This window comes from Oryx dammah, unplaced genomic scaffold, assembly GCF_014754425.2.
Source record: "Oryx dammah isolate SB20612 unplaced genomic scaffold, SCBI_Odam_1.1 HiC_scaffold_19, whole genome shotgun sequence".
Taxonomy (NCBI): domain Eukaryota; kingdom Metazoa; phylum Chordata; class Mammalia; order Artiodactyla; family Bovidae; genus Oryx; species Oryx dammah.
The window spans coordinates 15963107-15976987 of NW_024070203.1; the positions used below are offsets into that span (position 1 = coordinate 15963107).

General features: G+C 51.3%; 1 protein-coding gene across 4 annotated transcripts in view; it reads left to right on the forward strand.

Moving 5' to 3' along the window:
* Window positions 1-13881, forward strand: part of TRAPPC9 (trafficking protein particle complex subunit 9) — a 383632-nt gene that overhangs the window by 86183 nt on the left and 283568 nt on the right. For all 4 annotated transcript variants that reach the window (XM_040261742.1, XM_040261741.1, XM_040261743.1 and 1 more), the window contains 4 exons: window positions 502-587; window positions 3663-3789; window positions 5628-5760; window positions 7731-7894. In XM_040261742.1, the coding sequence (XP_040117676.1) occupies window positions 502-587; window positions 3663-3789; window positions 5628-5760; window positions 7731-7894 (510 nt within the window). The remainder of the gene's footprint in view (window positions 1-501; window positions 588-3662; window positions 3790-5627; window positions 5761-7730; window positions 7895-13881) is intronic.

Consider the following 13881-nt stretch of genomic DNA (forward strand, 5'->3'; position numbering starts at 1 on the left):
CCAGGGGTCGGGGGTCTTGGGGGTCATCTCGGAATTCTGCCTCCTGTACGTGTTGAACTGCAGCTGGCCTGGGAGTGGTCAGGGAGGAGGCGCCACTGTCTTCTCTCACAGACTTCAGGACGGAAAGAGGAGCCACGCTCTGTGCCACTTAGAGCTGACCACGGTGCCGTCTTCCTGAGTGCCAGCCTCGGGCCTGAGAAGGTCTGTGTGACGAGTGGTGGCTCTCCACCGGGAGCTGTGCCGTCTGGTTACTTCCAGGTTCATGAAGCTGCGTTTGGCTCCAAGCAAGAGAAGCGTCAGTCACAGGCCATCCAGGTGGCAGAGACAACGCGCTTGGCTTTGGAGAAAGCTAGCAGCAGTGTAGCTTTAAACTGTGTCTCTCAAGGTGGTCATAATGCCCCTGCTTCATTGGGAAATGGCCAGAGGCGTGATCTGAAGCCACGGGAAGCATGCAGAAACACCAGCTAACACACGGATTGCTTTGTGTGTGTGTGTTTCTAGATTTCCAGTGGGTTCAAGGAGATGTGTGTGAAGTTCAGCTGATGGTGTATAACCCAATGCCGTTTGAGCTCCGAGTTGAAAACATGGTACGTAGCACCAGTCATTTGACCCTTTTGGGCTAAACATCAGCTCACCATTGATATGTGTTTCTTAGTTAGTATTTGAGTCATAGTTCTTATGATATATGTCTGTTTTTAAGATTTGTTTTGCCAAAGATTATAATCTTTTTGTGAATGAAGACCACGTCTTGCATTCCCCCGTTTTTAGAGCTTGGTCCTCAGTACATTTGTGAATCAGTGAACAAAAGACATCTCGGATTTGAACACACACAGAACCGAGTTGACGGAATGTAACATTTGAAATGATCATGTTGAAATTCATATGAGAGCAGCGAGGCTACAAAGCGTATAGTGTGCCCCTCACTCAGCCTCACTGTTACTTCACTGCTCAGGATGACAAGATGACCAAGGCCTCTTTATTTATAAGAGAATAAATGACTGCAGCGCTAATGCGAAATCTGCCTCGGGTTTGAAATCAGGTGTCAGCCTGTGTGTCTGTGCACAGTGTTAAATGCCCGCTCTGCGATGGTGTCTGCCGAAGCTCCTCCCTAGCTCCGCAGTGTGTGGTTCTCCATGCTGGACCTCTTTGTTCCCTGAGGAGAGCCCTGCACACGCTGGGTGGAGTCCCGTCCTGCAAGTCTCTGTGCTCATCATTGTGTGGGTCCCCTTTGTTACTTCCCTGTGATGTGCGAAGGGCGCTGTTAGCTGGGTGATGCTTTCCTCTGGGGTTTTATGACTCGTGTTCAGAGCTTGCCGAGTGCCTAGGCCACGTGTCAGGCCAGGCCTCTGCCCCCGTGGTCAGGGTGCAGGAGGGGCTGTGGGACCCACGTGGAGGGTCGGGGAGGCCCCGCTGAGGACACAGGATGAGTGGGAGCTCGCAGGCAGACTGGTAGTTACTTAAGATGATGTTTGGGCCTCTGGCATGAGGCATGGTTTTCCCACATCCCTTGGAGTTCTTAGAAATTCAGCTGAGTATTGAGTGGGCAACCTGAGGTTCCTCCTTATAAGAGAGCCACCTATTAGGATGAGCGTTCCCTCCTCCTCCTTTTGTACAAGAACATGCCAGCCTCGGGGCTTAGTGCTTGGTCAGGCCTTGTAGTGGCTTTGTCTCCTGGCCTAAGCCAGGAATAACACTGAGAGTTGTTCAGAGAATTTTCTCTAAAGTGGTTAAAGTATCATGTGCCTACTGTTTCTTATACTTTTTTTTTTTAGGCTTAACTTTAACTGGTTGGAAAGTAATACCTGCATTTGGGACTTTCCTGGTGGTCCAGTGGTTAGGAATTTGCCTTGCAGTGCAGGGGATATAGGTTCAATCCCTGGTCAGGACACTAAGATGCCAACTAAGTCCCTGCTCTGCAACTGGAGTCCATGTGCCACAACAAAGTGCTGACACAGCCAGATAAATAAATTAATTTTAAAAAGTAATATGTGCTTTTATCAAAAACTGAGAAAGAACAAAGAATAAAACTTACCACTAGGAGATAGCCCACAAATCATGTTCAGAATTAAAGAATTACACTACGAAATGTTTCAAGCGTGGGAAATGGCCCATGGAAGAGCCACACCTCGGGTACCCACCGTCACAGTTAGCAAGTGCTCACGGTGGGCCATGCTGGCTTTAGCTATTTTAAAAAGAAATCAAATGCGAGTGTATTTTGCCTGGAGACAATAGCCACCTAATTGGTTTCTCCGCTTCCATTCTTGGCCACGTCGTCTGTTTCACACGTAGTTAGATCATTTCATGCTCTTGCCCAGACTCTGGGCGCAGGCATGCTGTCACTAAGGGAGCCTTGCTTCTGGGTGCTTTCTGCAGACAGAGTTAGAAACAGTGTGCGTGCATGCACACATGGGCACGTGCTCACACGTACCTACCACATGCATCTACACGTGTGTACATACATGTACGTGTGTACATACCTGTACCTGTGCCCAAGCGCACACACACACACAGATGCAGGCTTCACAGAGCCCAGCCTTGCAGTCATGCCTTCAGGTCCGCTCCGTCTCCAGAGGGCTCTCCTTGCCTGCTTCCGCATTCGTGTCCTTGCCTCCCCTGTGAGAACGTGGCTTGGGGCAACACCAGCGTCCCCTCACCTGCCCGTTCCTGGGATGGACCACAGCACTCCCTCCTTCATGTAGGTCTTCTTAATGCCCGTCTGCCGTCTTCTGCAGGCTTCAGTGCAGGACTCTCACACCTCTCGGTAGGCTTACTCCAACATAGGGGGTGTTTTTGATCTCTTGTTAATGGTACTTAAAAAAAAGCGTTTATTTATTTCTTTATTTGGCTGTGCTATGTCTTAGTTGTGGCATGTGGGATCTAGTTCCTTGACCAGGGATTGAACCTGGGCCCCTTCCTTCTGAGTCTTAGCCACTGGACCAGCAGGGCTGCTCCCTGTTCAGGGTATTTTTGCTGTTTCGTCTTCTCATATGGTTATTGCTCGGTTACGGAGATACTTCTGCTTTGTGAATGCTGACTTTGTTACTGGGCTAAATGCTGTTGTTAGTTCCCGTTTCCTCGTAGGCACCACAGGCTTTTCTGCAGCTTCTGTGTGTAGCTGATTGTCTCCATGCTGTGTCTTCTCTCGGCTGTTGTGCTGGCCAGGGCCTCCGTCACAGTGCCGAGGAGAGGGCCTGAGCGCTGGGAGGCCCTGCAGTCACGAGCTGCTCCCAGAGGCCACGCAGCCTGTCTCCTCCACCATCTAGTGTAAGGCCTGGCTCTTAGAGAGATAGACTGATGGTTCACAGACGCACTGGAAGAAGATTAACCGATTCCTTTCCATGTGTCATATTTTTTTCATTTTGTTCATAAGCAAAATCTTTTATTTTTTCTTTCTGTTTCTGTTCCAGCTTGGTAAAACAACAAAACAGCACACACATTCATACTGTGTCAAGCGGGGCTAGTATTAAAAATGGAATTGTTGTTCAGGTGCCGCTGGTGCTGCCCGTTTCAAGACTGTTTTGTAACCATGCTTCTAGGCTGTCTTTTGTTCACGTCACTAAGGGGTCCTTGTCTTCTGAGTCCCAGGTGATCCTGCTGGCTGAGTGGGGGCTTTGGGTCAGAGTGGGGGCTGCACTCACTGTGTCCTCTGCCGCCCGTTGCAGGGGCTGCTCACGAGTGGAGTAGAGTTCGAGTCTCTCCCCGCGGCACTCTCCCTCCCAGCTGAGTCTGGTCTCTACCCGGTGACGCTCGTCGGGGTCCCGCAGACGACGGGGACGATCACTGTGAACGGTAAGGACAGCTCCTTTCTGGCTGTGGTTCTGGGGGCCTCGGATTCTTGCGCCACCACAGAGGGTTCGCTGCAGACAAACCGTGCAGAGAGCACAGGATGTGGGGTCGGCTGCCGCGCGCCAGTCTGTCTTTCTTGGACCACAGGCGCACTCTGAAGTTCTCCCCCTGGGGCTACGGCGCCACCACCCTTCTCTCCTCTCCTTCCGTCTCCGCCTGCTGCCTCGGGCAGTCCGTCTGTCTCCTTTCCTGTCCAGACCCCTCTCCTGGACCTGCCTGTCCTGCACTCACTCTCCTTGTCTGTCTCCAGGGCGTGTCACACTCAGTGTGTCCCCCCCCACCACCCCCCCATTGCCCCTGCCCCGTGGTCCCATCCCAGGGACCAAGGCCCCGTCCCTGGCCAGGCACCAGGGGTCATCCTGGACTGCTCTTGTCTCCCTCTCACTCCCCTTACGTTACTGCCTGTGTTGTCAACACCCTCTGCCCCTCTGCCCTCTCTAAGGCTTGTCACTGGAGCATCAGGACTGGTCTTTCTGCCCTCATTCTTCCTGCGATGCGGCCTCGTGGCCTCTCTGCAGTGCAGGCCTCTGGGCTGGAAGCAGGCCTCCCTTCTCTGCGCTCCCCGCCAGGGCTGCCTGTCTCACTCTGGCTGTGTCGCTGGGCCCTGTGCGTCTGGGCACGCGGCCTACTTCCCGCCCCCTGCTCGCGCTGTCCCTCTGCAGGGGCCCCTTGAGGCCTGGCTCAGATGCCCCTGCCGTGCCCACGCAGCCTTGCCCTCCCTCCACCGTGGCAGCCCTTCCTTCACATCATGCCCGCCATGGCCTGTGGGCCCACATCTTGCCAGCCACATCTGGCTTTCTTGGCTGGACCCTCACACCTGGCACATAGTAGGTCTTCAGTATCCATTTGGTGGCTGAAAGTCAACATTCACTGGGAAAGGAGTCTGTTTAAAAGGAGGCTTTGAAGGACCATACTTTATTATTATTATTTTTAAAAATATTTTTTTCTTTATATATATATATATATATTATTGAAGGACCATACTTTAAGAAGAAGGAAATGTGGGTGCCATGAATTGGAGCTCTTTTAAGTCGAGGGCTGTATCAGGGCCCTGTTTGTCTCCACAGTACCTCTTGCTTCTTGTTGAGTATGTAGACGTTTAATATGGATGCAGAGAAGTTGCCAGCCTAGGTACTTACCATCAAGTGTTACTTGATTTTGTTACACTGTGAATGTTGTTTATAATAATTACCTCAAATTTCAAAAGCCATTTCCAAGCTTTGCTTAAATAATTTCAAGTGCTTATCTAACCCAAGGAGTGTTTCTTAGATGAAAATTTTGCTAATCTTAAATTATAGTGTTTGTACACATTGAACAGATTTGCCACACCACGTAACAGTTATGATAACAATAATCGACTCTTGAACTTTGATCTCAACGCAAGATTTTGAATCACTTTCTTTCACATACTTATTAAGTCCCATTATGTCCTGGAAAGGGGTACAAGCTCTCCTTTTCATTTTAGGGATGGATAAATTTGAAAAGCAAATTAGTGAAGGGATGAGACACTGATTGTGAACTTGGGTGACATTTATGGTTTGTGTACTGTTGGTTGGACGCAGCCCACCTTGGATCGGGCTTGAGGGCCCAACTCTCACCTCTGCTCAGGGACACGAGGCTGTGGACTTGAACTCGGGAGCCGTGGGCCCGCTGGGCAGCTGACGGGCCCTGAATTTCAACTCAGGTCGGAGGGGACCCTGTGGCCCTGTCACCCGCGGGGCCTCCTTGGGCGTGAGCCGTGAAGCCTTTCCAGGGGGTGAAACTTGGCCTTTTGTCCCCAGGCTACCACACCACGGTGTTTGGCGTCTTTAGCGACTGTCTGCTGGACAGCCTCCCGGGAATCAAGACCAGCGGCTCCACGGTGGAGGTCATCCCTGCTCTGCCCCGACTGCAGATCAGCACGTCTCTGCCCAGGTAGCGCCCATGGGCACCGGGCCTGCTCGCCGACCCCAGGGCCCCCGGGAGTCCTGTGCTGCACGCTGTGGCCAGAGCCCCAGAGCTGGAGTTACCCTCTGACCTCGCGACCTCTGACCTCACGGCCAGAGTGTGAGTGTATTCAGGGGACCAACAGGCAGTGCTCTGCTTGCGGCAAACTGGAGCGGAGTTGAGGCGTTTCTTACTAAGATCGGAACAAAATGTGAAATTAGCCTTTGGAAATGTCATTTTTATGAGAAACAGTTGAGGCTTAAGAGAATTTAAGAAGTCTTATCTTCTAAAATAAAAACAGTCCTTTTTTTTCCCTCTAGCATTTTAGGAAAGGATAAGGAAGGAAGAGAAACCTCAGAGGGAATGACTTAATGCTTTCTGGTGTTTCCACTATTTGCTCACTGAACAATATATGTATGTTTAGATCATACTGCATTTCATTTAGTATCATAGATTTCTCTTTGCATAAATATATAACATAAGCTAAAAGCTTTCTGTTTTAATTGCTTAAAAAAGTACATCATGAAGCCATCTCAGAATCACATCCCCATTCATTTCCCTGCTGTTGGGGTTTGGGACCGTCTCAGTTTTTGCTCACACGGATAATGCTTTATTGTTTATCCCTTGGGCTGTCATTCTAAGTGTGTCTTGGCATTTTCTGAGATGTTTGGAAGGCTCAGTCACTTACTCAGTGGGCCCCTCCTCAGTGCCAGCCTCGCCCACCTCCCCCCCACACCCCTCAGCTTAAGCCGGGCGTGTGAGGCGCGGTCTTCGGGACCGTTGGCTCTGTGTGCTGCCCTGCCTTCTGCTTCCTCCCTCCTCTTTGCCCTCTGTGCCAGGGGCTAGCACCCTCTCTGCTTGTGTCAGCTGTGTTTCAGTTTTTCCAAATACTTTCCCTGCAAATCCAGATGGACTACAGTTCTCACTTGAGGAGGACTCTTGTAATGAAATGTGGAAAGAAGTCACTTACAGTGAGGACTGGAGTCACTTATCCTTACTTGACAGAGAAAATTTATTTCTTGATTCACGAACAGCTCTAAAGATATAAAATGGCAAGGAGTTCACGTTGATTCTCTGTGCTGTTATTTTTGGAGAACGGGCTTTGGATGTGCTTTTTGACTCCACCTGCCACACGCGCCTCCCTCGTTGATGGCTGGCAATTGTTCCCATTCTGTCTCCAGAGTCTCCTCCCTGTGGTCACAGTGACCTCCTGGCCCAGAAGTGGCTTTGCCACTTGCATTGTGAAGGGGACACCAGGGTGGTGAGCACTGTGGGCTGAGTGATGGTCAGTAGGACTCAGGCCAGAGTTTCCAACCAGGGCTGCAGTGCCGCAGCCTCGGGTGCGTTGGGTGAGCCTCGGGGTCTCTGGACGCTGGGCTGTACCCCGCGTGGCCCAGGGCCCCGCCTGGCTGGTGCTGAGGGCCCGCCAGCTGCCCTGGCTCCCGTCAGGGGTTTGCCAGCATCACTTGTTGATTTTACTGGGCTGTGGAGGCTGCTGTCTGTGCTTTCCACTTGCCTTTTCCCCCAGCTCCCATGTTGTCATTTCGAATGGTTCATTTGAGTTTTCTCCTTCAGTCTGTGGATTTTCCGGGCATTTCTGAGATTTAAAAATTTTTTGAGCAAGCAGCACACTTAGGGATCTTTTGAAGTAATTCATTGTTTCACCTTTGCCCTCAGCACGATCCAACAATTATTCTTATGGTTCACACACACATGAGCCAGTAAGGCCAAGGAGAGCCTTAACTTGTAGCCCAGGGCACATCTGTGTGTGGACAGTGCTCAGGTGTAGCGACTCGCCCTGGAGTTCCTGCTTGCCGGGCGCTGATTCCGCGTTGAAGCCACGGCTCCCTCGTCCGTGTGTCTGGGGTGCTTCCGCGTGGTGATGTGCATGACTCTAAAATGCCATCAATCTTTTCCTGGTTTTCTAAAACGGATTATAATTCTTACTCTTATTTTAGGTCCGCACATTCATTACAGCCTTCCTCTGGTGATGAAATATCTACTAACGTGTCTGTGCAGCTTTACAATGGGGAAACCCAGCAGCTTGTTGTGAGACTGGAGAACATTGGGATGGAGCCACTGGAGAAACTGGAAGTGACCTCGAAAATCCTCACCACCAAAGGTAGGGGCTTGTCGTAGGTTTGACTTCAGAAGTGTTTATCTTTTTTATTTGCAGAAGAGACACTTTGCTTTTTTTTAAATACCCACACCATTTTGCATCGGGGTGAGCAGATTAACACTGTTGTGGTAGTTTCAGGTGAGCACTCAGCCACACACGCACCTGTGTCCACTCTCCCCCAGACTCCCCTCCCATCCAGGCTGGCACTGAGCATTGAGCAGTGTCCTGTGCTGTATACAGGAGGTCTTTGTTGGCTATCCACTTTAAGTATAGCAGTGTGTTTATGACCTTCCCAGAGTCCCTAAGTATCCCTCCCTCGCACCAGCAACCATAAGTTTGTTTTCTAAGTCTGTGAGTCAGAAGAGACCCTATAGGTAACCAGTGTCCCGAAGGTCTAAAAACCTTTCCCACTTTCAATTTGATGCCTCTGTGAAGTTTTTATCTTAAGTGTGCATGAAGAACTCACAGAGGAAGGTAACAGAGCGCAGAACACATCTCTGTATCGCCCGTGTTCTTCACACCGATCAGGTCCTCAGCAGGCGTGTCCTGGAATGAGTGAGCAAAGAAGAGCACGTGCAGGCCCTGAAGAGTACCGTCTGGGACCCGTCTGCCCAGCCCAGTGCCCGCTGTGGGTTCAGCACTCAGAGCCTGTGTACCCGCTCTTCCAGCGATGCCGTTCCTAGTTCAAGCCACACGTAGCTCAGGCTCACCAGACCTGTCTTACATTTTGGATTCAGCATTTGCTCACTGTTTATCCTTCCCATGCCTCAGCTTCCTCCTGGGTAAGCAGGGGAGGTGGTCCTGACATGGAAAGCTGTTGTAGGAGCTGAGTGAGGCCACAGAGGGACCTGGTCAGTGAGGTGAGTGAGCAGTACTGATTGAAGGGGGATACGCTGTGTAGGAGGAGGCTGGGCGTTGAGAGTAGTAAGTGGAAATAAGATCAGCTCATCTAATGAAGTTAGAGAAATTGTACCGTCCGCGGAGACCAAAGACAAGGACAGCACAGGGAGAGCAGGCTGGTGGGACTCCGTGTTCAGCTGCTCTTGACTTAGGAGCCAGGTGAGCAGGTGTCCCTGGGAGCCTGGGCGCACCTGGCCCATCCAGAGCAGTGCCCTGGCTCTGGCAGTGAGGCTATCCTCTCTGAGAGCATCTCCAGGGTCTGATGCCGGGTGGGGGGATTCAGAACTGCTGTGCCAGAGTCCAGTCACGCCGTCATCCTGGGGGAGTGGCGGCTGCCCCACAGCCCCTCTGCTCTGGGCCGTCATTATCATTTTACCCACGGTGGGGAGGGGGGGTCTCAATCTGCATTTCCCCAGTGACCAGCGATGCTGAGCACCTCTGCTGTGGTCGTCCTCAGAGAGTCCACTCTTGTGCTGGCCCTCTGTCCTTTTCCCCAGTGGGTGTTCTGCCTTCTCTGTCTCTGTGTCCGTCTGCCCCTCTCTCCTGGCCCACAGGCTGTCTCTGATCCTGAGTGTGAGTTCTGAGCTGGAACCATGTGGCGTGAGCGCCCACTCCTGCCCATGGCTGCCGTTCTCTCTCTGCCGTGCCTGCCCGTGGCTGCCGTCCCCTTTCCACTGCGCCCGCGGGCACGCGGAGCTCTTCGCGGCAGCGCGGCTCTCCTAGTCCCTCTTTTGCTTTTGTGTCTCGGAGTCTTTGGGGGAGTTTTGATAATCCTACCTTAATCTCATCCTTTCTTCCCTTTCCCTCCTCTTTTCAGGAGCAAGCACTTATGGATTAGGTAGAAAATGCCTCCCTGACATGAAATACCTTCATCTGGTATTCTGAATTTAATTAATTGGTTATAGGAGTTGGTGGATATTTGAACAAGTGAGCTAATATTGAATGACAGAAAATTGCAGAGTGTATAATGGTAAGAATGCTTACGTCTCCTGTAATTTTCCTTGGCTTCACAGCTTAGCCACTAGAAGATATCTTCCTTTTCTCAAATAAACCTAAACAGTCACCATGTGTCCATCATTCATTGCAACTGCTTCTCTCTGAAGCTCAGTTCCTCTCATTTCTCCTTTGGGAACCCCTAACGTCCTTGGCTCCGTAGGCCCCACATCGCCGGCCTCTGCCCCAAGCTTCAGCTTTTGTCACTTCTTCCCTTAAGCTCTCGTTACGTTCGCCGTCAGAAGCTAATTTCAGCTTCTTGGATGTTGGTGCTGTCTGTGAACTTGAGGATAAACCCCTCCTGTGCCTGGAAGCCGACCTGCTCACTTCTGTTCCTGCCTTTGCCTTCCTCCACGGGGTGACTGGGGTCCCCTTGTCTCAGAGGCTCCGGGAGACTTCTGAGGAGCCCTTCCACTCCATGGTGTTGCCGCTGCTGCACTGGTCTCCCTCCAGCCAGCTGTGGGTCTCTCAGAGACAGCCAGTGTGTCTCCCCTTTGGTTCCAGGTGGGTCCATGGGCGGTGCTCAGTCCCAGGGACTGTCCACGGAGAGGGACACGGCCGCTCAGTCGTGTCTGACTCTGTGCCACCCCGTGGACTGTAGCCCGCCAGGCTCCTCTGTCCATGGGATTCTCCAGGCAAGAACGCTGGAGTGGGTTGCCATTTCCTCCTCCAGGGGATCTTCCTGACCCAGGGACTGAACCCGCATATCCTGCTTTGGCAGGTGAATTCTTTACCTGCTGAGCCACTGGGGAAGCCCTGTTTAGGGAAAAAAAAATTCTCGCCACAGTGGGAATAGAGGGGACATGTGCTCAGTTGGCCGGTTGTGTCTGAGAGGGGTTTCCTCCTTTCCGGGGTGGGTCTTGATGGGCCCAAGCCAGTCTCACTTGTCGGGTGGGGGGTCACGGGGGTGGAAGCGTGGGAATCGCCGCATGGGCCCCCCTCAGAGCCCAGCTCCATCCTTCTGTGCGCTTCTGCCCACGCTCTCCTCTCACACCGCCTCCCGGAAGGGCTGTCAGCAGCTCAGTCGTCTCAGCGCTGCCTTTCTCAGGGTCCCGCTTTCGGGGCTGCCCTGCCTGCGGTGTTCCTATGCTTTCCAACCCTTCTGGAGCTTACTCTCTGTATCAGCCATCCCCTCCTTCTCCAGCCTTTCACTCTGAAAATACTCAGGCATATGGAGAAGTGGAGAGACTCTCACAGTGAACGCTGCAAACCCACCGTCTAGGTGCTCTAACGGTTGACTGTATTTGATTTACCATGTCTGTCCAGCTTCCTGTCCATCCCTGATCTGTCTCGTTTTATTGTATCATTCAAAATAGGTTGCAGATTACTGTGATTTTACCCACTAATCCTTTAGTGTGCACGCCATTAGGGTTCAGTGTTTGAACTCAGCTGAGTGGTATTAATATTTCAGGTAGTTTTTTTTTTTTCTCATTAAATAATCACGACACTCATAAGAGGTCCTTTTTGGGGTAGGATGCTGGGGTCTCAACTTTCCTTTGGAAAAAAGTATTTGGGGTGAAATACACAAGTCTTATGTTACCATTTGCTAAATTTTGACAAATACACGTCTCCCTCAACTATTGTCGAGGTAGATATATCACATACATACATTGTCTTCCCTGCAGAAAGCGCTCTCCCGGCCCCTTCCTTTGCCTGGCCGGCCCCTGGCTGGTGCTCACCAACGCAGATGCCAGAGGGTAGGGACGCTGGGGGACCCAGGCAGACCTGGGGAGGCTCCTCCCGTCAGCATCACCTCTGGCCCAGCTCTCAGTTCGGTCTCTTGGAGGGCAGGGGGGCAACTACTATGACCCTCACTCTGTGGATGGGGAGGGAGTCTGGATCACACAGCTGGTTCTGTCCTGTGTGTTGCCGGATGGCCATTCGAACCAACACGTCTGCAGTTGAGAAATGTCAGCTGTCAATCCTTTTTAATTCTCATCATAAGCTGCCATACATTTACACGTGGAATTAAACTAATGAAAATAAACCATCCACTTCCAAGATACACAGAGGGAATAACTCCTGTCCCTACATTCTCTGGCACCAACAAGCCTTCAGCACCAGTGAGTGATGTAACATAAAAGGGAGGCCGGGAAAGTGTCCTAAACTGGAACCTGAGCGACTTCTCCAGGAAACTCCTCCATTCCATGCTAGGTCTCAACAGCAATAGTAACTTTCACTATTTAGCACTACTGCATGCCAGCTGAGTGGTAGTAAGTAATATTTCGGGTAGCTTTTTTTTTCCCTCTCTCGCACATTATAAATAATCACAACTCTCATAAGAGGTCTTTTTTGGGGTAGGATGCTGGCCTCCCAGGGGTCCCAGCTGTCATCTGGGTGCTCGTGGCGCGTGTGTGTCCCCCGATGACACACTCCTGACATGGGGCCGAGCATTGACCATCCATCCCAGCATGACAAGGATTACTGCCCATGTCATGTCTGATTCTAATTGCAGTCTGTTTGTGAGCAAGTCTTTATTTGTAGGTGATTAAAGAGGCAAGCTTCTATCTTGACTTAAGCAACCATAAATTTCGTTATAATGAAGCCCAAGTTAAGAATGTGTTGTATTTGCTTTCCTGCAGATATTCTGAGATTCTCGTCAGCGTGTCTACAAACATAGATATACACGTACCTGAGTATATAAATACACATATGCATCCCTTAATTTCTTTACTCCTCCAGTTTAATTTTTTGACAAGAAGCAGCGACTCCACATTGGTGTGCTGAGCAGTTCACGGGTGATTTGACTGAGGGGCATCCCTGCTGCTCCCTCGTCTTGTGAGTGTAGCGGCCGAGTCTCTGTAATTTGAAGCACCTCTGAAAGGTCCTCAGACGTGGAAGGTCAGCACAGTAATGGCTCCTCTGTTACTGTCAGTGTCAAATAACCCATTTCACGTGACTGCACAGAGCTAAACTCGAGCATTAAAATAATGACTGTTATTTCTGAAACTATTTAAATTCCACAGGGGAGAACGTTAGTGACACGTGCTCCACTATTGATTTATGTTTATCTCGTTTCTGCTGACAGCTTATCGTTGTGTAGGGTTTTGAAAAGCTCCCCGGACATTCTGTTTTGTAGTCCAGTAATGAAGGGAAGGAGATCCAACCAGTCCATCCTAAAGGAGATCAGTCCTGGGTGTTCATTGGAAGGACTGATGTTGAAGCTGGAACTCCACCTGATGCGAAGAGCTGACTCATTTGAAAAGACACTGATGCTGGGAAAGATTGAGGGCAGGGGGAGAAGGGGACAACAGAGAATGAGATGGTTGGATGGCATCACCGGCTCAATGAACGTGGGTTTGGGTCAACTCCGGGAGTTGGTGATGGACAGGGAAGCCTGGCGTGCTGTGGTTCATGGGGTCACAAAGAGTCGGACATGACTGAGCGACTGAACTGAACTGAATGAAGGGAAGAACCAGAAAGGCCCACCTTTGAGGCGTAAAAGTGCATCAAACCCGACAGGGAAGCAGCTCGGCTTTGTGTCCTGCTGCAGCTAGGGGGGTGGTGCGTGCGCCGTGACCCTCTTTGTGTCGTTACTGAGGTGTAAACACCTCAGTGGTTTGGCTGCAGAAGGTGAATAAGCCGTTCCCTGTGGGCCTGCCTGTTGTCTGAACATGTCGCTCTAAGGACATGGAACTTAACGCAGAAACTGGCGGAGGGCACCCTCAGCTTGCAGGCACCGGGGGCTGAGGGTGTGACAGGGCCTCAGCATCTTGGCTGGTACTGGCGTTTCAGAGAACGCCAGATTTGTTGTGGCTGGTGGAGAGGCATTAGCGCCCATGGCTGTAGTCTTGGGGCCTGGGATCCGGGCTTCCAGCACCCGGGGCCCACACGGAGGGGTTGTCCATGCTGGCTCCAGCTTGCCTGGCATCTCTTACACCCTTCCATTTTGAATTAATCTATGAGAAGAAAAGTAAAGACAAAGACTGCCTTAGCCTGGTTGACACATACTGTAGACTGTGCCTGACTGGGTCATGGAGGGGATCTCGCTCCTACTAGTGCTTTGGGGGGGATGCAGTCACTTGCATTGTGGAGTCAGGTGCGGGCCAAAATCCCAGAGAGGAATACGTTCCAGCAGGTGGCTAGAGTTTCAGGAC